Raw genomic sequence first — 24,930 nt, 5'->3', positions numbered from 1 at the left:
ATGTTCACATATGATCATCAGTTAAATAACATATCATATCTCCAGTCTATGTAAGTTCCTACAGTTGTTTAAGTTGTTAATATTTTAACCTTTCATATGTTCACATATGATCATCAGTTAAATAACATATCATATCTCCAGTCTATGTAAGTTCCTACAGTTGTTTAAGTTGTTAATATTTTAACCTTTCATATGTTCACATATGATCAGTTAAACAACACATCTGTTTCCGGGGAGGGGAAGTGTTAATCATTCATTAAATTTATTAAGTTAAAATAGTATTTACAGTTGTTAATATTTTAGTCTTTCGTATGTTGACATATGATCATCAATTAGATAGCACACGTGTTGTTTGCAGGGAGGCGACGTGTTGACTATTCAACTGGGACAGGACCAGCTGGGTCAAGCAGAAGGGAAATATTTTGTTGTTTTTGAGGGCTCACGGAGGCGACATGTTGTTTCTGCTCAGCTATCTGCACCACACTGCCTGCATGCATACATTCCAGGTAATTTCAAAACTTTATTGTTGTATGTTGGATTGTCTTGTTAGATTGGCATGCATACATTCCAGGTAATTTCAAAACTTTATTGTTGTATGTTGGATTGTCTTGTTAGATCTGCATGCATACATTCCAGGTAATTTCAAAACTTTAATGTTGTATGTTGGATTGTCTTGTTAGATCTGCATGCATACATTCCAGGTAATTTCAAAACTTTATTGTTGTATGTTGGGTTGTTTTGTTAGATCTGTATGCATACATTCCAGGTAATTTCAAAAATTTATTGTTGTATGTTGGGTTGTTTTGTTAGATCTGTATGCATACATTCCAGGTAATTTCAAAAATTTATTGTTGTATGTTGGATTGTCTTGTTAGATCTGCATGCATACATTCCAGGTAATTTCAAAACTTTATTGTTGTATGTTGGATTGTTTTGTTAGATCGGCATGCATTCATTCCATGTAATTTCAAAACTTTATTGTTGTATGTTGGATTGTCTTGTTAGATCTGTATGCATACATTCCAGGTAATTTCAACATGTTATTTTTTGTATGCTGGATTGTCTTGTTAGATCTGTTTTTACATAATGTCCTGTGCAGTCATATGTTGAACGTACCATGAATATGCAGTACACAAGCACCTAGTCTCTGTGTTAGTGCAAAAATTTAGTTGGGATTTTTTTTTTAAAAGGATGGCATAAGCTCTGACTTTTGGTCAATTACTCTCTCCCCCCACCCCAATATTAAAAGATTAGGAACATGTTATTCGTATTAAATTTTACTTTAATAATATCTATAAAATGCAAAATAACAGCTAAACTTTAGTTTTATAAGGATCTTTAAAATGCAACTAATACTTTCATGAATTTTATGACTAATAACTAGATATTGAAGAAGTGTATTTTAAACAAAGAGTAAAATTACGTCTAATCACCGATAACTCTTCTTTCTGCCAACCAAATTTATAGCCAGTTATCGCCCTTGGCCTAGACCTATCCAATCTTTCGTTTTTAAAATCGTGCGGGTGTACTGTAAATTTACTAAATATGAGCTGAATTTCAGCTGTATTACTCATTGTGTTTGGTCGTACAACCGATGCTATACTTAGCTATGCGAACTTGTGTGTTTTGAATGAGATGCTTGTTATTTTTTAACTAGTAGAGTATCGAATTAAAGGCAACCAGGGAGCCCCTAATTTTAACGGCCCAAGATATCAAACGAGACCTATTGAAATAAAATTAACAAGGGTATCTAATTATTTTCTGCCAAGTCTGGTTATGTTCGGAGTTTTTATCAGGCACACTACCCCCTTTATTTCTGGCACACTACCCCCATTTAAGTTCTAAAAAATATATGATTTATAATACAAAATATACTAATCCCAGTCATATTGTTTATGTTTGGCTGTGCCAATTACTACAGAATCCCAGTCATATTGTTCATAAAATTGATTATACATCAGAAGTTTAACCGCCCAGAATGTACTCACGCTATAAATAGGCCTATTTATGATACCGAGAAGTAAAACGGACTCTGTCAAGAGGTCAAACTTTGTTTAACATCAAGTTTAACTGCCCATATTTCGTTAGCGTTAATCTTGTAACACCCGGTAAGCCCCTACCTTTACACTTCCCGCCCTAATCCAGTAAAATATTCCCATTGTTTCCGTTGATCCTAATGTATCTGATGCCCAAGTTCATGTCTTCATGTCACGTGATCCGACGGCGCCAATCACAGCCTTTGACTTGGCGGGCAGTCGTGTGGACGTCTGGATGAAGATCATGCAATGTTTCCCAAACAGCCAGTTAACTGCTCCGGCCTGTTGATGTCTGCCTCTCCCTGTCGCCTGTTTCACTGTCCAGCTTAGGCTGGCCTATTGAACTGTCCGGCTCTGATCAAATCATTGATCTCCTGGCTAAAATAAATAAAACCTGGATTAATGAAAACTTAAAAAAAAAAGATTTTACATTGCTTGTTTTTAGGTTGAATGTTGTTTCAAAACTCTTATCTATAAAGGCGTGCAATAAACTGCACTACAGTTTTATAATCGTATGTTAAGTGATTTATCCGTGTTGAACTGTAATAAGGGTGGGTCATAGTTTAAAACAGCACAGATTAGCAGTTTTTAATTGCTTTGATCTAAAGGTACCCTAACCTAAGCTAAACAACGTGACAGTGACAGCGACAGCGCATATGGCTGAAAATATCCATGATTTGTTTTTTATTATTATTATTGTTTCTAATAAGAACGAAATCTGTCCCAAAGAGCAGGTCGCTAGTGCTATACATCTATTTGATTTGATCCCACACTATGGTAAAAAAAGGTGTTATATAACATTTAGTTGCTATAACTATGGTTTGTCAGGAAGTACTAGAGTACTCTCTCAGCTTTGATTATGTTTCTTTGACCTCGATATATGACCACCCGACCAGGCCGGCTGAAAAAGGTTGTATCAGCTTGACAGCAAAGCTTTCTTTAAGAAGGCTAGCACATTGGTTGTGATCACACTACTGAGGTTATATGTTTACTAAAATAATAGGAGCAGGGATATATCTTAAATCACCTTTAATTCTAAGAAAGAGACTTTCAAGGCGACTTTTCTATTGAAGTCGCTACATATTTTACTCAAAACAAATTTTAAATTTAACAATTAAAATTTAAACAAAAGCATTTATACATAGTTGAAGTTATTATCACTGTAAGCTTCATTCTCAGCCTAAAGCGCTATAGTGGTCCTATCTAGAAGACTCATACGATGGACAGTTATCATTGGTTTTTGTTCTGAATTGGTAAAGGGACTACACAATTTCCTAGCTGGTTAACCGATTAAAGTTCTAGTCAGAAGCCAATTTTTGTAGTGTTAAACGAAAAGTTGTTCTAGTCAGAAACCGATTTTTTGTGAAGTTAAACGGGTAAGTCAGAACTCAGTGTTGTTGTCGTATTGTTATCTGTTCTAGATCTTGTGAACCACAACCCACCAAGATTTCGGCGATGATCCGGCGGGTTTTGTTGTGTTGTGCTCGTGGCCGTTCCACGAGAACTCATGCTCGATGTGTCATTAGGACCCTCCACTTCCGGTCACTACTTCACAGGCTATCGGCGCTTCTCCTAATCACCTCAAGAGGGGAGGCTAGTCCCCAGTAACGCTATAGGGACAGAGTTGTCCTTCGTCCTGCTCCCATCTCCGGCTGCCTGTCCAGATTTTAGGATTTATTAATACCAGTTCTCGTGGTTAAGCTTGGACATCATTAATTAAAAAAAACAATGATATAACGTAAATCCACATTAGTATTTATATAAAGTGATCTGCTAATTGTTTGAATTGGATTTACTTTTTTCCACTAGCCCCAACGCACACTTTTTGAGCACAAGTTACACACGCTTGCTAAATAATTTTTAACTTTGGTATGTTCCAGTTGTAAGGGTTTACTAATTCTTTCTAGCAGATTTACAGTAAAATGTATGTCGTATGATCGTTGAATAAAACGATCATATTATAAACGGTTCATTGGGCTATACACACACACATAGACATGTTATAGTAGTAGTGTTTAACATACATCCGTCCATGTCCATTCCACCACCAACCTGCATTACAATAGCTGTATGCTACAAGGACCACATCAAAGACTCCACTCTATCAAATATAAATACCGTTTTAAAAGGATCGAAGGCGCATGCTGTTAATTTATATCCTCAACACTCACCTAGCACCAGAAATGGCATACGTCTCTGACCTAACGATCTCCAGTTCTTGTATGGCTGTCACAATGAGATCGATTTGTTTCCAACCTGCTTGGGACCGACACACTAGTTCCATCCCAGCCTCAAGTAGATGAGTATGCTTGACACGGTTTTCTCACAATCTTCAGCCACAACTAATGCATAATTTGTTCACACAATCAACTTTTTATTTCTCGTTTTTATAAACAGATTTTTTCTCTGTCTTTGTGTCTCTGTTTGTGTGTATCAAACGTCTCGTGTTTATTTTGTTTCATAGCTGGTCCTGTTATTGTGTGTTTCGCCCTGCTATGTAATATGTTGATAGGTTTTTCGCTAAAGATGTTAGTGAGCTTACTTGAGAAATGTTTATTGATGGAATTTAGACTAAAATGTTGAATGTTGGCGGAGAAAAAAATATTTTGGACGCCACATCATTTACTGTAAAGCTGTCAATAGACGTCTTCTCTTTGCCCTAACACTACCCAAATAGACGTCTTCTCTCTACCCTAACATTACCCAAATAGACGTCTTCTCTCTACCCTAACATTACCCAAATAGACGTCTTCTCTCAACCCTAACATTACCCAAATAGACGTCTTCTCTCTACCCTAACATTACCCACATAGACGTCTTCTCTCTACCCTAACGTTACCCAAATAGACGTCTTCTCTCTAACCTAACATTACCCAAATAGACGTCTTCTCTCTACCCTAACATTACCCTAATATCCGTCTTCTCTCTACCCTAACACTACCCAAATAGACGTCTTCTCTCTACCCTAACATTACCCAAATAGACGTCTTCTCTCTACCCTAACATTACCCAAATAGGCGTCTTCTCTCTACCCTAACATTACACAAATGGGCGTCTTCTCTCTACCCTAACATTACCCAAATGGACGTCTTCTCTCTACCCTAACATTACCCAAATAGGCGTCTTCTCTCTACCCTAACATTACCCAAATAGACGTCTTCTCTCTACCCTAACACTACCCAAATAGACGTCTTCTCTCTACCCTAACATTACCCAAATAGGCGTCTTCTCTCTACCCTAACTTTACCCAAATATACGTCTTCTCTCTACCCTAACACTACCCAAATAGACGTCTTCTCTCTACCCAAACATTACCCAAATAGGCGTCTTCTCTCTACCCTAACATTACCCAAATAGGCGTCTTCTCTCTACCCTAAGATTACACAAATAGACGTCTTCTCTCTACCCTAACACTACCCAAATATACGTCTTCTCTTTGCCCTAACACTACCCAAATAGACGTCTTCTCTCTACCCTAACACTACCCAAATAGACGTCTTCTCTCTACCCTAACACTACCCAAATATACGTCTTCTCTTTGCCCTAACACTACCCAAACATACGTCTTCTCTTTGCCCTAACATTACCCAAATAGGCGTCTTCTCTCTACCCTATCATTACCCATATAAAGGTCTTTTCTTTACCCTAACATTACCACGTCTGTTCCCCCCCCCCCCCACCCTTTTTTTACCTCGACACCCGACAGACATCCCCCCTCATCCCCCGATCTGCTGGACATCACCCGATCGAGCCCCTCCCCCCCCCCCCCGCCCTCATCCGCTGGACGCCACCCCATGGGTTAACAAGCATCAACAAAAGCCATTTCCTTCATGCCACTCTGGTCGTTAGAGCCTCTTTTATTTATCCTCCACAACAAATCACTTCAACTCCCAGACTTTAGAGCTCATTTATCTACCCGCTCTAACCATATTTGGCTTTTATCCCCCACCCAAAAACTGGCATGCCAGCACACAATTATTCCATTTAGAACCATCCGCTGGTTTAGCCTCCAACCGGTTGTCCCCCTTACTGCTATCAACATATTGCCCTCCTTTTTTTTTCCAATTTGTCCCATCAAGACTACAATCTTGCTTCTGTTTTTTTTTATACGAATGTCATAGTTTCCCTGAGACTAGTAGGAGGGGAGACTAAAAAAAATTGTCTGTTAATTTGAATGGAGTTGCCCCAAATGCCATTTGCCCGTAGCCGTGCCTATTTAGCTAAGTTCCGTTTTCCCTCTGCCGGGCGTCTTCGCTTCTGCTGATGACGTAGTTTCCCGCTGCCGCGAACTCGTGAGTTGCTTTATCTTGCAACGTCGGCAGTGACGAGTGGCCTTGATTTACTGCCGGCTAATTCACGTGTTTGTGGCTGGAACATAGCCCGGGGCCTGAAGACATTGGGAAACTGGCCGTAGTACAACATGCTGGTTCCAGATGACCAGCACGCAACATTGGAACTAGAAAACAACTGGGGACTGGCCCGACGGTCTACCGGGAAAAATCCTGGTGGACCCCCCCCTCCCAGGAGAATATTTCGGTGGGCCCCCGGGATATTTCGGTGGGCCCCCAGGAAAGGTGCTGTAATAGTCCTTTTAGTGATATAAGTAAAACAATTGTTGGTATTTTACCATCCCTTCATATCCATTTTTTGATGGATAAAAAAACCCAATGAAAACTTTACTCTGGGGTTGGGGGGGGGGTCCATTTTATTATTTCCCGTGCCACTTGGACTCTGCTAGTTCAGCCCTGCATATTAATCACCTGAAGATTTCACATCGATTCTTGATTGAAATGTATAGTTCGATACCCCCATTCCACACCGTTACATAATGAGAACGTTGGAGGGATGGATTAAGATAATCTTGACGTTCGTAATCCTGGTTAATCTCGCTGATGAAGTTGTCAAGGTGTGGTGGAAACAAACGCCTAGCCCAGCACATCAGTAATGTGTGGTGATGTGAGAATGTGACACCAGAGTGTCTGTCTGTTGGTTGTCGAGTGGTGTTGATAAGGTATTTTATGGCTGTTGATTGGGAAGAGGTGTGCGAATGTAATACCTTATTTTCTGTATGTTGATTGTGGGGTGTCGTACGAATATAACAATATTTTCTGTATGTTGATTGTGGGGTGTAGTACGAATGTAACACCACATTTTCTATATGTTGATTGTGGGGTGACTTACGAATATAACACACTATTTTCTGGATGTTGATTGTGGGGTTACGTACAAATATAACACCATATTATCTTTATGTTGATTTTGGAGCGGTGTGCCAGTATTACACCATCTGTTCTATAAATACAACACCCCTATTTTGTTGTTCTATTGATGATGTATCATTGTGACACACTATGTTTTAGGTCTACTCATTGTGTATTGTTGTAAATCAGACACAGTGTAACACATCTACTAATTATGTAGATTTGTAAATACGATACCCTGTGTTCTAAGCCTACGAATTGTGCAGTGTTCTAATTATAAGTTTCTATCGTCTAGGTCACGACCTGGCCGAGAATGTCCAGGTGAGACTGGTCCAGACAGTGGACGACAGCTTGACCCCGCTGTCCCACGGCTACTTCCGCTATGAATACGACTCGACCTTCTACCTGACCAAGTTCCTCACCAGCAGCGTCTACAACGACCAGGCCCTCGAGTCCCTGGAGCTCATCAAGAGCGACCGCTTTGATCTGTCCAATGAAGTTCTGTCCACCCTCGATACACGCCTTCGACGGTCTCTCATGAACTCTGACCTTTCCAAGGGCTGGCACTTGCTTGGAGGAGATTCTTGTAAGTAAAGATCTCTTTTAATTAATTAGTTACCAATTGTAAATTCGAATACCTTAGAGGCTGCTGTAATTTCTGTTTTAAATATCACTTGTACTCAAACTATTGATGGATCTAATTATAGCACCATTACAAAGCCAACAGGAATAACTTCTCTCTTTGGTCGATAGTTTTTTTTCCCCTTATTCCCTACCAAATGGCGCGTTGCCTAGTTACCACAAGGTCATTAATTTTATCTGAACTTCGCATGCCATATTTGACATTCGGGGCGGGGCGAACTCAAACTTGTATTGTCAGTCAAATGTGACGTAATCTTGGCATGGCCACCGGCATCAAACAGTGAAATGAAAATAAATTTAGAATGAAAGAATGAAAGAAAATGTCAGCCAGAATGGCGGTGCGTGACACGGTGGAATTAGCATATGCAACAGCTGATCTCCCGCCCAGCAGAACCCGCCCTGTGATTATACCCCCTGGTACATGTTCCACTTGCTGTGCATATCAATTTACACTGATACTTGTACTTGCTGTTTCTATTCGACTTGAAATAATGAAGGGTTTAATGTAGTACCGTACTGCTGAGGTGGTTCATTCAACGTTGGTAGATGGACCAACTTGCTGTTTTGATTCGACTTGAAATAATGAAGGGTTTAATGTAGTACCGTACTGCTGAGGTGGTTCATTCAACGTTGGTAGATGGACCAACTTTGTGTTTTGATCCGACTTGAAATAATGAACGGTTTAATGTAGTCCAGTACTGCTGAGGTGGTTCATTCAACGTTGGTAGATGGACCAACTTGCTGTTTTGATCCGAATTGAAATAATGAAGGGTTTAATGTAGTACCGTACTGCTGAGGTGGTTCATTCAACGTTGGTAGATGGACCAACTTGGTGTTTTGATCCGACTTGAAATAATGAAAAGTTTAATGTAGTATTGCTGAGGTGGTTCATTCAACGTTGGTAGATGGACCAACTTGGTGTTTTGATCCGACTTGAAATAATGAAGGTTTTAATGTAGCACCTTACTGCTGAGGTGGTTCATTCAACGTTGGTAGATGGACCAACTTGGTGTTTTGATCTGACTTGAAATAATGACAAGTTTAATGTAGTACCGTACTACAGAGGTGTTTCATTCAACGTTGCTATAGGTGTATCAACTGCAGGAACTCGACACATGGACTAGAACCACATTACAGGGGAACTAGTGGGCATTGACAAAACAGAACAACCTAACGACTGGCCTATGTACTGACCACAACTAAAGGTGGCCTTAGTGCTGACCACAACTAAAGGTGGCCTTAGTGCTGACCACTACTAAAGGTGGCCTTAGTGCTGACCACTACTAAAGGTGGCCTTAGTGCTGACCACTACTAAAGGTGGCCTTAGTGCTGACCACTACTAAAGGTGGCCTTAGTGCTGACCACTACTAAAGGTGGCCTTAGTGCTGACCACAACTAAAGGTGGCCTTAGTGCTGACCACAACTAAAGGTGGCCTTAGTGCTGACCACTACTAAAGGTGGCCTGAGTGCTGACCACTACTAAAGGTGGCCTTAGTGCTGACCACAATTACGGATGGGAAGTAATAACGACTGGCCTAAGTGATCCCTCATATGTGGAGGCCACAGAATTCCTCAGATCTAGTGAACGTTGCGTGATCTGTATTTATATAGATCTACTTATATATGATCTACTTATATTTTTATCCAGTGTTCATCCAATGTTGGTGACACCAGTACATCGTGTGCACTAAACGGAGGGGGGGGGGGGGTTAAAACTATTTTGTTTATTAAGTCCATGTACCTATAGTCTGGTCAGCACCATGCCGAGGAGCCTTTACTTTCCCTAAATATGAAAAATTAGTAAGGTAGCTGGACTATTGAAATAAGCCCAACAGGTCAGGTAATGTCAATGATTGTTCATTATCTAATACAGTACGATATATATCCCACCGTTTAATACATTTCGTGATATGTCACCAACACAAATCACAAAAGAAAAAAAAATCCTTTTATTTGAAACATCTGACCCAGAGACCCACACTACAATCCAACATTTAAAGTACAAACGTTATATTTAGGCCATCTAATGAAGCGTGCAGGAGTATACGCTAATGAGCTGACACCAATACATAATCAAAGGTTAAATACTGGTTGTTCAAGGAGAAGGTGCGTAAAACAATCAACTTACAACTTGGAATAACGGCACGTATAACAATCAACTTACAACTTGGAGAAACGGCACGTATAACGAGTCAACTTACAACTTGGAATAACGGCACGTATAACGAGTCAACTTACAACTTGGAATAACGGCACGTATAACGAGTCAACTTACAACTTGGAGTAACGGCACGTATAACAATCAACTTACAACTTGGAATAACGGCACGTAAAACGAGTCAACTTACAACTTGGAAAACCGGCGCGTATAACAAGTCAATTTACACTTGTCAGTATACTGCAGGACGGAATAACGAAATAGATTGAATCGACTACCCCCCCCCCCCCCCCCCGTTCCTGCCCCTTCTCTCCCCCCTCCCCCAAATGTGAACGTTAAAATTAGCCCCATCTAAACAAACAGATTGCAGCCACAACTCCCCCGCCCCTCAATTGTGACTGTTAAAAATCTTCCTCCCCCCCCCTTCATCCAAACCAAGAGATTGAATCCACTGAAGCACAAGTCCAACTCTTCAGTTATCCAACATCAGGTGGAGACCGCCACATCAATTACCCCCGACAAATGTGCGCGTACAAACCGTCTTTACGCTTAAGTTGGCGCTGCGACGCATACGTTATGACGTATTATTTACAGTCGGTCCAGTGGCAAGCATGAAGCACAGTTGAGTGTGCGCCTGCCGACCAGGATATTGCTAGTGATTTCGATACGGGATTGTTAGGCCTTCGTTACACGACTACAATATGCTCAGGTAGAGGGTGTGTGGTTAACATTTGTTTTAACCTGTGTTCATGTACTTAGTGCTGGAGTTGCCTGTAAAATTGAACAATGTTTTTTTAATGTGTTACCAGATTATTTTGGTGGTGTTTTGTTTGTCTTGTGTATGGGTGATATTGTGTCTGTCCTCGATATTGTTGATATTATAGTATAAAAATGGTTTTGTAACTTTATTATATATTCTTGTAACTTTATTATATATTCTTGTAACTTTATTATATATTGTTGCAACTTTATTATACATTGTTGTAACTTTATTATTAATTTATATATTGGTAGTTTGTGTTTATCCTGTTTATTGGCATTATTGTGCGTCTTGTATATTTAAAAAAAATCTATATTATATATTTTGGTGGTATTTTGTCTGTCTAGTATATTGGTTGTACTGCCCGTCCTACTCACTGATAAAATGTACATCTGTCTAATGTTGCTGTCCTGTCTATCCTATCTACTGATTACTCATTACTACTTTGCCCTCGCATTTTGACACCGCCCTTTATCCCATCATTCAAGTTCTTAGATAGTAAACATTGGCTATTTTTAGCATTGACATTTTATTTCACATGATTTAATCCCAGCTAAGTATTTGTTTAAGCAGCCACCGTTTTCCCAAACTGTTGACTATGTCCTATTAACATCAATTAGGATGAACTAAATTTGATAGCCAACCATCGCGTGTCGGAGTTACGAAATGTTAGTGCTAGTTTTGACGGACGGCCCTCACACTTCAAAGGGCGTTGCCTTGACCTTGTCGCTATTTATGATAGGAAATTCATCGCTGTTATTAATTAATATGACGCAATGGCAGTCTGTCTCTCGAGACTGTTTTTAATTTACCTGTAATTACGTACCTCGACTAGGCTATTTTTAGACATTGCGTCTTGAATATATTGGCAATTTTTTTTTTTGGTTTTTAATTAAAACCCAATTATGTGAAGTGGTTGAACTTTTGAACTTTTATTTAGTGGTACTTTTCGTTTTCCTTGGGAACCCGATAACTTAAGTACTGGTTCAGGTAAGTAGACGAAATATCGTATGTAAGACCTTATACTTGGATTGCTATAAAATTTTGAGTCACCCGATATTTGGAAGCGGTACTCTACTCAATTTCCTTTTTCTAAAATACAGATAATCTGAGTACCGTTTCAGTTTGGTAATCTATCTAATTCTGTTGATTTTTTCAAATTTTTAGTGATTTCCGGTTACCGGAATTAGTTTTTAACAGTATTTTCGATTTTAGTAGCTAATATAATTTTTACCGGAGCGATTTGTTTCAAATTTTTACGTAGGCCAAGAATCGATGTACGAAAAAATTCTTTTAAGATTGGTACATTCTTTTACGGAAAACTAGTAGAACAATTATATAAGGGTTGAAGCAAAACATGCTAAACTTTTTCCACTGCAATTAAAAAAAAAATGCAATTTTCTAGGAATCTAAATAAAATCTTTTGCAAAGCAGATTTGGACGGAATATTAGCTGTACGAATGCTGGCTCCCCCAAGTGGTCAAATATTACTTCTTTCTCAACCTTGCTCTAAACAGAAATTCATGCCTTTAAAATAGCCAAATGCAGTCAACTCAACTATGACAATAACCATGCCTATTATCCTAGTTTCCCTTTAACATAGCCAAATGCAGTCAACTCAACTATGACAAAACCATGACTATTATCCTAATTTCCCTTGGCGCTGTTGACCAGCTCGTGTTTTTCCCCCAGTGAGTGACGCCCACTGCGAGGAACGAGAGACACTGCTCCACTTCTGTGCCCGGCTCGGCCTCAGACAAGTGGCCCACTTCCTCCTGGAGCAGCCCGGCAGTGAGGACGCTCTACGGCTGACCAACCGACAGGGGGAGTTGCCCCACCAGATCGCCAGTCGGAATGGCTTCCACGATCTAGCAGAGATGCTGTCTGGGTAAGTAGAACCTCGGTAGACGGGTTAGGATGGGAGATAAAGACAAACATAGAGCTGGAGTTGAAGGTTCACTGAGCTTATGAGTTTAATCTGAACACTATGGTTGGGGTAAAAAAATGTCTGTACATGACTTTATTTATTGAAGTTTTTCAAGTTCCCAACATCCCCCCTCCTGCCTTTCATCTTCCTGTGTTGTCTATTCATTAATCTTTTTAAAGTTCAGGTTGTATTTAAAGTTGAGGTGGTATTCTGGGTATTAAACAACCAATGAGCAACGTTTCAAAGGTTATGTGGTATTCAGGGTGATAAGCTTGAATTGGGCAACGTTTCAGGTTTAGGTGGTATTCAGGGTGATAAGCTTCAATTGGGCAACGTTTCAAGGTTTGTTATGTGGTATTTATGTTGATAAACGAACTGGTGTGTTCCCATCTTTCACCGTTGGACTGGCCACTTCCTGTGGTGTGATAATGAAATACCCACACAGTGACCACATGCGAGCCCCCATGATGCAGGTCACTGGCCCGTCCGTCCCCAGAGCGATGGGAAGCGTCTCATTCTAACCCTGGCCAGATTCATCACTGAGACGGCAGGGAAATAAGAAACCAAAAAGCTCGCCATTCTCTCCCCTTTTCTTCGTAATGGGCTTCTCTCTGAACTGAAATGAAGGCTTATCTGAAGTGATCCGTTTTTAAATTGAAAATTTATAAGTCACGTTGAAACTTAGTCTCCTTTATTTTTTTACAATTTATTTAATTTAAAATTATAGTAATAAATAAATAAATAGTGTCCCTTTAAAATAAATTTTTAAAAATTGAGCTAATAATAGTTACCGCCCCTTGTCTATTTTCCACTCATTAATCAACCTCCCACACATTGTTTTTCACCCATTAGATTTAATATAAGAAAATGATCAAGTATTGAATATAAATATCACTGCTTGATGTGCTATTCGCCCTACAATTTTTCCACATCACCTATCAAAAATGGCTTACGCTGCTATTTGTGGCGGCTCTATGATTACTTCCCCTATCCGTTTAAATGTTCATGATGACTTCCCACACAAATCTAGGGTGTGGGCACTTTTGTCTAATTCGAACAGAGTGCGCTCCCTTTACCATGTATGTTTATCTCCCCTCCCCCACTCTTTAAGAAAAGAAAGAACAGTTTGATGTTAGACCTACCATACATGTTTTACAACCTCTCGACAAACGATAAGGGAATATGTAGGCCTACACTTCGTAATATGTCTTTGTCCACCTATTCTAACATGGAGCTAAATTTTTAATGAAAGCCACGCAACACAATATACGAGGGATTATGAACACCAATGTCGGTAGTGCTGAGCCGTCTCGTTTTCTTTTAATGTTGTCGTATAAAACAACACATTCAATCCGCAGGGGGGAAAAAGAAAAATAAACATAATGAAATCTGACGAGGTAACTGGATAGGTAACTCGATAATTTATTGGATGTGGTATTAAATTGCACCGTATTTGTTTTATTCGTCTCCATCGTTGGTGTGTCGATACGGTGTGTCCACAACACGTCTGGTGTGTTTACATCACGTCTGGTGTGTCTACATCACGTCTGGTGTGTCTACATCACGTCTGGTGTGTCTACATCACGTCTGGTGTGTTTACATCACGTCTGGTGTGTCTACATCACGTCTGGTGTGTCTACATCACGTCTGGTGTGTCTACATCACGTCTTGTGTGTCTACATCACGTCTGGTGTGTCTACATCACGTCTGGTGTGTCTACATCACGTCTGGTGTGTCTACATCACGTCTAGTGTGTCTACATCACGTCTAGTGTGTCTACATCACGTCTGGTGTGTCTACATCACGTTTGGTGTGTCTACATCACGTCTGGTGTGTCAACATCACGTCTGGTGTGTCAACATCACGTCTGGTGTGTCTACATCACGTTTGGTGTGTCTACATCACGTCTGGTGTGTCAACATCACGTCTGGTGTGTCTCTCGACATCACGTCTAGTGTGTCTACGTCACGTTTAATGTGTCTCTCTACATCACGTCTGGTGTGTCTCTCTACATCACGTCTGGTGTGTCTCTCTACATCACGTCTGGTGTGTCTACATCACGTTTCGTATGTCTACATCATGTCTGGTGTGTCTCTCTACATCACGTCTGGTGTGTCAACATCACGTCTGGTGTGTCTACATCACGTCTTGTGTGTCTACATCACGTCTAGTGTGTCTACATCACGTTTTTGTGTCTACATCACGTCTAGTGTGTCTACATCACCTTTGGTGTGTCTACATCACGTTTTGTGTGTCTACATCACGTCTGGTGTGTCTACATCACGTCTGGTGTGTCTACATCACGTCTGGTGTGTCTACATCACGTCTGGTGTGTCTACATCACCTTTGGTTTGTCTACATCACGTTTGGTGTGTCTACATCACGTTTGGTGTGTCTACATCACGTTTGGTGTGTCTACATCACGTCTGGTGTGTCTACATCACGTTTGGTGTGTCTACATCACGTCTGGTGTGTCTACATCACGTCTGGTGTGTCTACATCACGTCTGGTGTGTCTACATCACGTCTGGTGTGTCTACATCACGTCTGGTGTGTCTACATCACGTCTGGTGTGTCTACATCACGTCTGGTGTGTCTACATCACGTCTGGTGTGTCTACATCACGTCTGGTGTGTCTACATCACGTCTGGTGTGTCTCTCTTCATCACGTTTTGTGTGTCTACATCACGTCTGGTGTGTCTACATCACGTCTGGTGTGTCTACATCACGTCTGGTGTGTCTACATCACGTCTGGTGTGTCTCTCTACATCACGTCTGGTGTGTCTACATCATGTCTGGTGTGTCTCTCTACATCACGTCTGGTGTGTCAACATCACGTCTGGTGTGTCTACATCACGTTTTTGTGTCTACATCACGTCTTGTGTGTCTACATCACGTCTAGTGTGTCTACATCACGTTTTTGTGTCTACATCACGTCTAGTGTGTCTACATCACCTTTGGTGTGTCTACATCACGTTTTGTGTGTCTACATCACGTCTGGTGTGTCTACATCACGTCTGGTGTGTCTACATCACGTCTGGTGTGTCTACATCACGTCTGGTGTGTCTACATCACGTCTGGTGTGTCTACATCACCTTTGGTGTGTCTACATCACGTTTGGTGTGTCTACATCACGTTTGGTGTGTCTACATCACGTCTGGTGTGTCTACATCACGTCTGGTGTGTCTACATCACGTCTGGTGTGTCTACATCACGTCTGGTGTGTCTACATCACGTCTGGTGTGTCTACATCACGTCTGGTGTGTCTACATCACGTCTGGTGTGTCTACATCACGTCTGGTGTGTCTACATCACGTCTGGTGTGTCTCTCTTCATCACGTTTTGTGTGTCTACATCACGTCTGGTGTGTCTACATCACGTCTGGTGTGTCTCTCTTCATCACGTTTTGTGTGTCTACATCACGTCTAGTGTGTCCACATCACGTCTAGTGTGTCTCTCTACATCACGTCTGGTGTGTCTCTCTACATCACGTCTAGTGTGTCTACATTACGTTTTTGTGTCTACATCACGTTTGGTGTATCTACATCACGTTTGGTGTGTCTACATCACGTCTAGTGTGTCTACATCACGTCTGGTGTGTCTACATCACGTCTGGTGTGTCTACATCACGTTTCGTATGTCTACATCATGTCTGGTGTGTCTACATCACGTCTAGTGTGTCTACATCACGTTTCGTATGTCTACATCATGTCTGGTGTGTCTCTCTACATCACGTCTGGTGTGTCAACATCACGTCTGGTGTGTCTACATCACGTCTGGTGTGTCTACATCACGTCTGGTGTGTCTACATCACGTTTCGTATGTCTACATCATGTCTGGTGTGTCTACATCACGTCTAGTGTGTCTACATCACGTTTCGTATGTCTACATCATGTCTGGTGTGTCTCTCTACATCACGTCTGGTGTGTCTACATCACGTCTGGTGTGTCTACATCACGTCTGGTGTGTCTACATCACGTCTGGTGTGTCTACATCACGTTTGGTGTGTCTACATCACGTTTGGTGTGTCTACATCACGTTTGGTGTGTCTACATCACGTCTGGTGTGTCTACATCACGTCTGGTGTGTCTCTCTTCATCACGTTTTGTGTGTCTACATCACGTCTGGTGTGTCTACATCACGTTTGGTGTGTCTACATCACGTCTAGTGTGTCTACATCACGTCTAGTGTGTCTACATCACGTCTAGTGTGTCTACATCACGTCTGGTGTGTCTACATCACGTCTAGTGTGTCTACATCACGTTTGGTGTGTCTACATCACGTCTAGTGTGTCTACATCACGTTTGGTGTGTCTACATCACGTCTAGTGTGTCTACATCACGTCTAGTGTGTCTACATCACGTCTAGTGTGTCTACATCACGTTTGGTGTGTCTACATCACGTCTAGTGTGTCTACATCACGTCTAGTGTGTCTACATCACGTCTGGTGTGTCTACATCACGTCTAGTGTGTCTACATCACGTCTAGTGTGTCTACATCACCTTTGGTGTGTCTACATCACGTTTGGTGTGTCTACATCACGTCTGGTGTGTCTACATCACGTCTGGTGTGTCTACATCACGTCTGGTGTGTCTACATCACGTCTGGTGTGTCTACATCACGTTTGGTGTGTCTACATCACGTCTGGTGTGTCTCTCTACATCACGTCTGGTGTGTCTACATCACGTCTAGTGTGTCTACATCACGTCTAGTGTGTCTACATCACGTTTGGTGTGTCTACATCACGTCTGGTGTGTCTACATCACGTTTGGTGTGTCTACATCACGTCTGGTGTGTCCACATTACGTTTGGTGTGTCTACATTACGTTTGGTATGTCTACATCATGTCTAGTGTGTCTTCCTTATTTAGTTGCGTCAGTTTTCCCTTATTTATTGTTATGTAACTTCACATGTTGATGTCCCCTATATTTTGTAGTAGCTCCTTCGTATTTGTGTTCCTCTGCAACTGCCACAAGGTGTATCCCAGTTTAAACTTGTCTGGCCTTTAAAAATAATGTGTACCCAAGTGTTAAACTAAACTAACCTCAAACCAAATGTGTATTCTAGTTTCAACTCGACTAACCTCAAACAAAATGTGTATTCTAGGTTCAACTTGACTAACCTCAAACAAAATGTGTATTCTAGTTTCACCTTGACTAACCTCAAACCAAATGTGTATTCTAGTTTCAACTCGACTAACCTCAAACAAAATGTGTATTCTAGGTTCAACTTGACTAACCTCAAACAAAATGTGTATTCTAGTTTCACCTTGACTAACCTCAAACAAAATGTGTATTCTAGTTTCAACTAGACTAACCTCAAACAAAATGTGTATACTAGGTTCAACTTGACTAACCTCAAACAAAATGTGTATTCTAGTTTCAACTTGACTAACCTCTGACAAAATGTGTATTCTAGTTTCACCTTGACTAACCTCTGATGGAATTTGTAACGATTAAAACGAAATCATCCGAGCAGTAAAAAATGGCCCCAGGCTCTCCAGGCTTCTAAATTCAATACTAAGTGTCACGAGCTACCGTAAACAACGTCACGTGACCACATTAGCACAATCAATCAAAAAATTATCATAAAACTTGAATTACTACTTGGGATTTCGTTATCACCGATGCTGGCGTTATTATGAAGACAGACTGCTAAGCATGACGGTATATTCCAGTGCCTCGCATCTTGCAAACAGTTGAATCTCAAAATTTGCTCAGACAATGACCATGGGTCGGACAGTGGTTCAGAAACTGGACGTCAAGTAATTGCACCGTGCTGAACTGACCGTACACACACGATGGCCTGTAGAGGTCTCCAAGCTCGGCCTAACTTTACCTTGAGCGTTATTGATTATTGGATGAATTCGCTGGACACGGCGTTCAAACCATCTGATAACGATGGACATCAGTATCAACAGTTTAAAAGGTTTAGTCGAGGAATCTTCCAGCAGCCCCGCCCCCCAACACCCAATAGCTGCTAACTACAGCAGCTGTTTCAAGTTATCAAGTCTAAGCTAGTTTGTTAAACAAAAAAATAAAAGAACCATTAACGGGTTGTTGTTTTTTAAGTCGTGACATTTAATGTTGACTAAAAACTCGCCGGAAACCAATTTTCGTCAGGAAACTCTATTAAAATCTCATGTCCCTCCAGACGTGGGTGAAACGATGAGGTGGCTAAGTGTGGTCTAGTGCACATCTTGTAACCACTTGACACTGTCCTGCCGTCCTTGTGGGTTAGTCATCCCGTTACACAATCAACAACTGATGTTTTGTTGGCGAGATGTCGTCACACAATCAACTAAACAATTCACCAACTGATGTTGTATTGGCGAGGTGTCGTCACAGAATCAACCAACTGATGTTTTGTTGGCGAGGTGTCTTCACACAATCAACTAAACAATTCACCAACTGATGTTTTGTTGGCGAGATGTCATCACACAATCAACTAAACAATTCACCAACTGATGTTGTATTGACGAGTTGCTATCACACAATCAACTAAACAATTCACCAACTGATGTTGTATTGACGAGGTGCCATCACACAATCAATTAAACAATTCACCAACTGATGTTGTATTGACGAGGTGCCATCACACAATCAATTAAACAATTCACCAACTGATGTTGTATTGACGAGGTGTTATCACACAATCAATTAAACAATTCACCAACTGATGTTGTATTGACGAGGTGCCATCACACAATCAATTAAACAATTCACCAACTGATGTTGTATTGACGAGGTGTTATCACACAATCAATTAAACAATTCACCAACTGATGTTGTATTGACGAGGTGCCATCACACAATCAATTAAACAATTCACCAACTGATGTTGTATTGACGAGGTGCCATCACACAATCAATTAAACAATTCACCAACTGATGTTGTATTGACGAGGTGCCATCACACAATCAACTAAACAATTCACCAACTGATGTTGTATTGACGAGGTGTTATCACACAATCAACGAAACAATCAACGAACTGATGTTTTGTTGGCGAGATGCCCTCACACAATCAACTCATTACTGAACTTGATAAATACCTAATTTAGATCTAGGCATTGTGTTCGCTTTTAAGGATATTTAAACTGTAGCAAACGTTTATCAACACACAGATATAGCATAGCAAGTCCCCGTTCCAGCCTTTATAAAAGCATCCAACTGGGTGTACACCGTTGTGTTGAGTGGCAGTCAGTTCACGGTTGGGTGGGTTTGATCACACACCCGGGTAGATTCAACAGTTCCAGACTGTTGCATGTTTTACTGATGGAAAGTTATTTACCGACACATACTCACGTTAATTTTACACTCACAAGTTTTTACACACCTCTATCCAGTCCAACTTTAAGTTCTCCCACACCTCTTATCCAATCCAACTTTAAGGTCTCCTACACCCACTTATTTAACCACGTTTTCCCAACTATCTCAGTACTACACCACCCTTACCCCTAAGCCAGTGTTTCCCCACCCCCTGACGCAATACAGATTCCCTCCCCACTCTTTACAATACCCATATTTTCCCCATACCTTACCCAACTCTACAGCTCCCCCACCCCCTTACCTATCCATATTTTTCGCCACCCCCTTCCCCAACATTAAGTCCACCCACCGTCTTACCTTACCTAATTTTTCCCCATACCTTACCCAATCCAGATTTCCCCATACCTTACCCAATCCAGATTGTCCCCATCCCTTACCCAATCCAGATTTTCCCTATCCCTTACCAATTCCAAAGTTCTCCCCCCCCCTTACCCGATCCAGATTTTCCCCACCCCTTACCCATTCCAAAGTCCCGTCCCCCCCCTAACCCAACCCATCGTTTTCTCACCACAGATTGTCAACATCTACCCTCACCCCGTCCGACCACCTCCCCTCTCCTCACACTCCGTGAATGTATTGATTTATAAACTTGGCCGCTAAAGAGTGCTTTCCCTTAGATTTGTTGTGGCTCACAGTCTCTTCAAATTTTTCCTCAAATTGATTTGGTCTCCATCGTTTCCAATCCAACTTTTTTTTTTTGGACTACTCGTTTAGTACTTGGAGCGGACTGCTAGACCTACTAATTATAAACTATAGTTTGATAAATTCAATTTGTGATTCTTGGGACTTCGAACTATGTTGTTAGCTTGTGTGGATTCGTGAAACTTTCATCAGTTTATTGTAGAAAGTGTTGATGATATTTGTGTTTTCAACCAGTAATTATTTACAACGTTTAGTTAGTATTAAAAAATACTATTTATCTTTGTTGACAGCGTTTGTTTAAGTTTTCTATCCCAGTCCATTGAATATATTGTTTTTGCTTTACTTTTTTTCATTCGGAAATCTTCCTCTCGATTCTTGTCTATGGCGAGTTTTGTGTTCACACATCGTCTTCCTCTGGCATATTATTCAATTTGGTTTATCTGTTTAGTGTAGATACTGTTAATTATGTTTATTAGGTTATTCCTATTTGGTAATAATTGAAGTCAAACTGATACTCAAGTATTTTCAACTGTTTTACTTTCGTTTGTTTATTTATTATTTGACGGATTATATATACATACATATATATATATATATATATATATATATATATATATATATATATATATATATATATATATATATATGTGTGTGTGTGTGTGTGTGTGTATATAAATGACTTGTGTGTGTTAAAGAAGCCGTTGACCGATGAATCTCACACTTTCGACACTGGAGGATGTTAAAAACGTCCGGATGAATCCTTGGGCTGGTGCCCATCATTTCCTGTCAGCTTGGTTTTCCGCTAAATTTTTGCTGTTCTTTTCCCGGTCATTAAATAAAAAATCCCATGCACAAGGTAACTTATATCCATAGCAACATTCACTGTTTGTAACGTTTTGCCTGCAACTTTCACACAGTACTTTTGTTGTTTATTACCTTTGTTGCTTCATGCCATATTACTAAGATCGAATCCAAGTTGGAAGACCACATTCCTGATCGACATTTTAAAAATAAAAAAGCGCACTAAAAAATCGATAGAGAGAGCGTGTTTTTAATGAACTTAATCAAAGCGACGTCACGCCGACACCCATTGCGTCCTGGGCTAATGGAAACTGCATGCTAGTTGGATGTAAATTGGTTTGAAGAATGACAAAGCTGAAATTGATTAGAGTCAAGTGTTTGTGGCTGATAATATGTGTGGGCGCTAGTCAAGACGCATTCCTCGAGAATGTCTTCCCATAATTGGGTTTTATTGCACAACTGAAGCTCCAGTGAGACACATTCAAAATCTAATAGTAAGTGGCGTCTTCTTACTATGTTCTAGAGTTCGATAACTTGATACACACTGTAAATGTGAAATATATAGGCCTACAATAAGTGTTAACCTATTTTATAACTAGAATGCGATGATACACACTGTAAAAGTGAAATAGATTCAATAAGTGTGGACCTATTATACATCTAGAATGCGATGATACACAACGTAAATGTGAAATAGATTCCTACATAAGTTTTGACTTATTATACAACTAGAATGCGATGATACACACTGTAAATGTGAAATAGATTCTTACATAAGTGTGGACCTATTATACAACTAGAATGCGATGATACACAACGTAAAAGTGAAATAGATTCTTACATAAGTGTTTATCTATTATACAACTAGACCTAAACGGTAACCAACCAAGTCAGTTCTAAAGAGATGGTACAGTGTGTACAGTAGCAGAGCTAGCCGGGGTGAGTGCTTATTTCACCGTGTGTGATGTTGATGGCACGAGTGGACCACTACATGCGTGCAGACAGATATAAAAGTTATTCCGGTACATTTTTTATTGTCTCCATGGCGGTACTAGACTGGGGGGGGGGGACAAAAGGATGCCTGTGGTAATAATGGACATGTCCAAGAATTGGATGCTCGCGGCTCATGCCAATGTGTTGGATAGTTGCGGCTTCTGTCTGTCTGTCTGTCTGTCTGTCTGTCTGTGTCTTTGTCTCTCTCTCTCTAAATAAATTTATATATATATATATATATATATATATACACAAATACATATAAATATATATACATACATACTTGTACCTACACGCACATCCATGCATTACTGACCTACATATACAGACACACTGTTGAATATTAAAATAAAATAACATAGAGAAAAGTGACAAAAATATTGACCACTTGCTCCTGCATAACTGATCACTTCGACAGTTAGGAACATGAAAAAGTTGGTTTCCATAATTATTTGTCATGTAAATACCTGGTATTGTAGGTTTCTACAATCATTTGTCTTAAAAATATTTGGTACTTAAGTTTATTCAATCGTTTATCTCATAAATATTAGGTAACCTAAGTTTCTACATTCATTTGTCTTATAAATATTTGGTAACGTAGGTTTCTACAATAATTTGTCTTATAAATATTTGGTAAAGTAGGTTTTTACAATAATTTGTCTTATAAATATCTGGTAACGTAGGTTTCTACAATCATTTGTCTTATAAATATTTGGTAACGTAGGTTTCTACAATCATTTGTCTTATAAATATTTAGTAACGTAGGTTTCTACAATCATTTGTCTTATAAATATTTGGTAACGTAGGTTTCTACAATCATTTGTCTTATAAATATCTGGTAACGTAGGTTTCTACAACCATTTGTCTTATAAATATTTGGTAACGTAGGTTTCTACAATCATTTGTCTTATAAATATTTAGTAACGTAGGTTTCTACAACCATTTGTCTTATAAATATTTGGTAACGTAGGTTTCTACAATCATTTGTCTTATAAATATCTGGTAACGTAGGTTTCTACAACCATTTGTCTTATAAATATTTGGTAACGTAGATTTCTACAATCATTTGTCTTATAAATATTTGGTAACGTAGGTTTCTACAATCATTTGTCTTATAAATATTTGGTAACGTAGGTTTCTACATTCAATTGTCTTATAAATATTTGGTAACGTAGGTTTCTACAACCATTTGTCTGATAAATATTTGGTAACGTAGGTTGATTCTATTATTTGTGTTTCCGGCCATGGCTTGCTTCATTATTTTTTAATAATGTCGGAGCGTCGGGTGACGCGAGACTCCTCATTATAACATTGATTCAGTTTGACGATTGACCGGATGTTCTGCCATCTATTCCCTCTCTCTGTGCTGCAGCTTGTATTGGAACCTCACAATTGATCGCCTATTCCCATAGGAAGGCCAGCGACTCGGTTTCATTAGGGAATATGAGATTAGCTTATTTGCTGCTTTGTAAGAAAATACAATCATTGTTATGTTGATGTCTAAGTTTTTCAAAACTAAATCAATTTGCTACCTTAGGTTTTTAGTCACATTCGGTACATCGTCTAGTTTGTTTTAATCTGTTGGCAGTGTTGACTATACAAATCATATCAGAACATTACAGGTCTAATAAGCCCCTGCTAGTTTGACCCTGTATAGTTGACTTCATATGAGACCATAATAGTATTGGCTTCTGCTGATTCCCTTACCTCTTTCAACTTTTGTTTTACCTGATATGATTGACGTGTGCCTACATTGCCCGTGTTAGTGGACAACGCTGGAGCCTTATCCCTTCGTGTCCCGTTACATTCTCAACTTAAGCATACACCGATAGGCGGCTGCGATATATTAGTAATCGATGACCACCCGATCGATTACTGGAACCTCTCAAGTCCCTAATTACATTCATATATCTTTTGCGTTGTTCTGTATCATTGACCTTTTAAAGTCTGCTACTTTTAAAATTTAAATAGTCATACTATCGCCGATATTATTCAATGGTTGAAACTTGCTACTTTTGTAATCCTATCGCCGATTTTATTTAACGGACGGTTGAAACTTGCTACTTTGGTAATCTTATCGCCGATATTATTTAACCAGATGGTTGAAACTTACTACTTTTGTAATCCTACTTGTCACATTAAAAATAACTATGCTATCGCCGATAAAAAAAAGCGAGTCCCCTGTTATGGTAAACGTCCATGTTCTTTCTGTTATTGTTGAGACGAAGCTCTTAGCTCGGCGCCCCACTAAAGCCCGGCCTATTGACGCCTACGACACCTCTGCAATATTTCCTGACGCTTCTCTCCCAGCCCCGAGCGATGTAAGACGGAATGTGAAGGGCAAACAAAGCAAAATGTTTTGTAGTTTTCTATTGATTTTGTCGCCGTGAGGGCCGCAGCGGCTTGAAATTGTTTTACCATTGGCAGCCTCCTTTAGTCA

At 40.0% G+C, this 24,930-nt stretch overlaps 1 protein-coding gene across 7 annotated transcripts in view; it reads left to right on the top strand.

Annotated features, from left to right (window-relative positions):
• Positions 1 to 24,930, top strand: part of LOC131955304 (rho guanine nucleotide exchange factor 28) — a 111,183-nt gene that overhangs the window by 3,888 nt on the left and 82,365 nt on the right. For 6 of the 7 annotated variants that reach the window (XM_059319379.1, XM_059319376.1, XM_059319378.1 and 3 more), the window contains exons 3-5: positions 359 to 506; positions 7,533 to 7,823; positions 12,490 to 12,685. In XM_059319379.1, coding sequence (XP_059175362.1) covers positions 359 to 506; positions 7,533 to 7,823; positions 12,490 to 12,685 — 635 coding nt within the window. Of the gene's footprint in view, positions 1 to 358; positions 507 to 7,532; positions 7,824 to 10,626; positions 10,747 to 12,489; positions 12,686 to 24,930 lie in introns of those variants that run through there. The other variant, XM_059319381.1, reaches the window with a different exon arrangement.

This window comes from Physella acuta, unplaced genomic scaffold, assembly GCF_028476545.2.
Source record: "Physella acuta isolate Inbredline_101_S28 unplaced genomic scaffold, ASM2847654v3 ptg001063l, whole genome shotgun sequence".
Lineage (NCBI taxonomy): Eukaryota > Metazoa > Mollusca > Gastropoda > Physidae > Physella > Physella acuta.
This window is presented reverse-complemented; position numbering and strand designations above follow the sequence as displayed.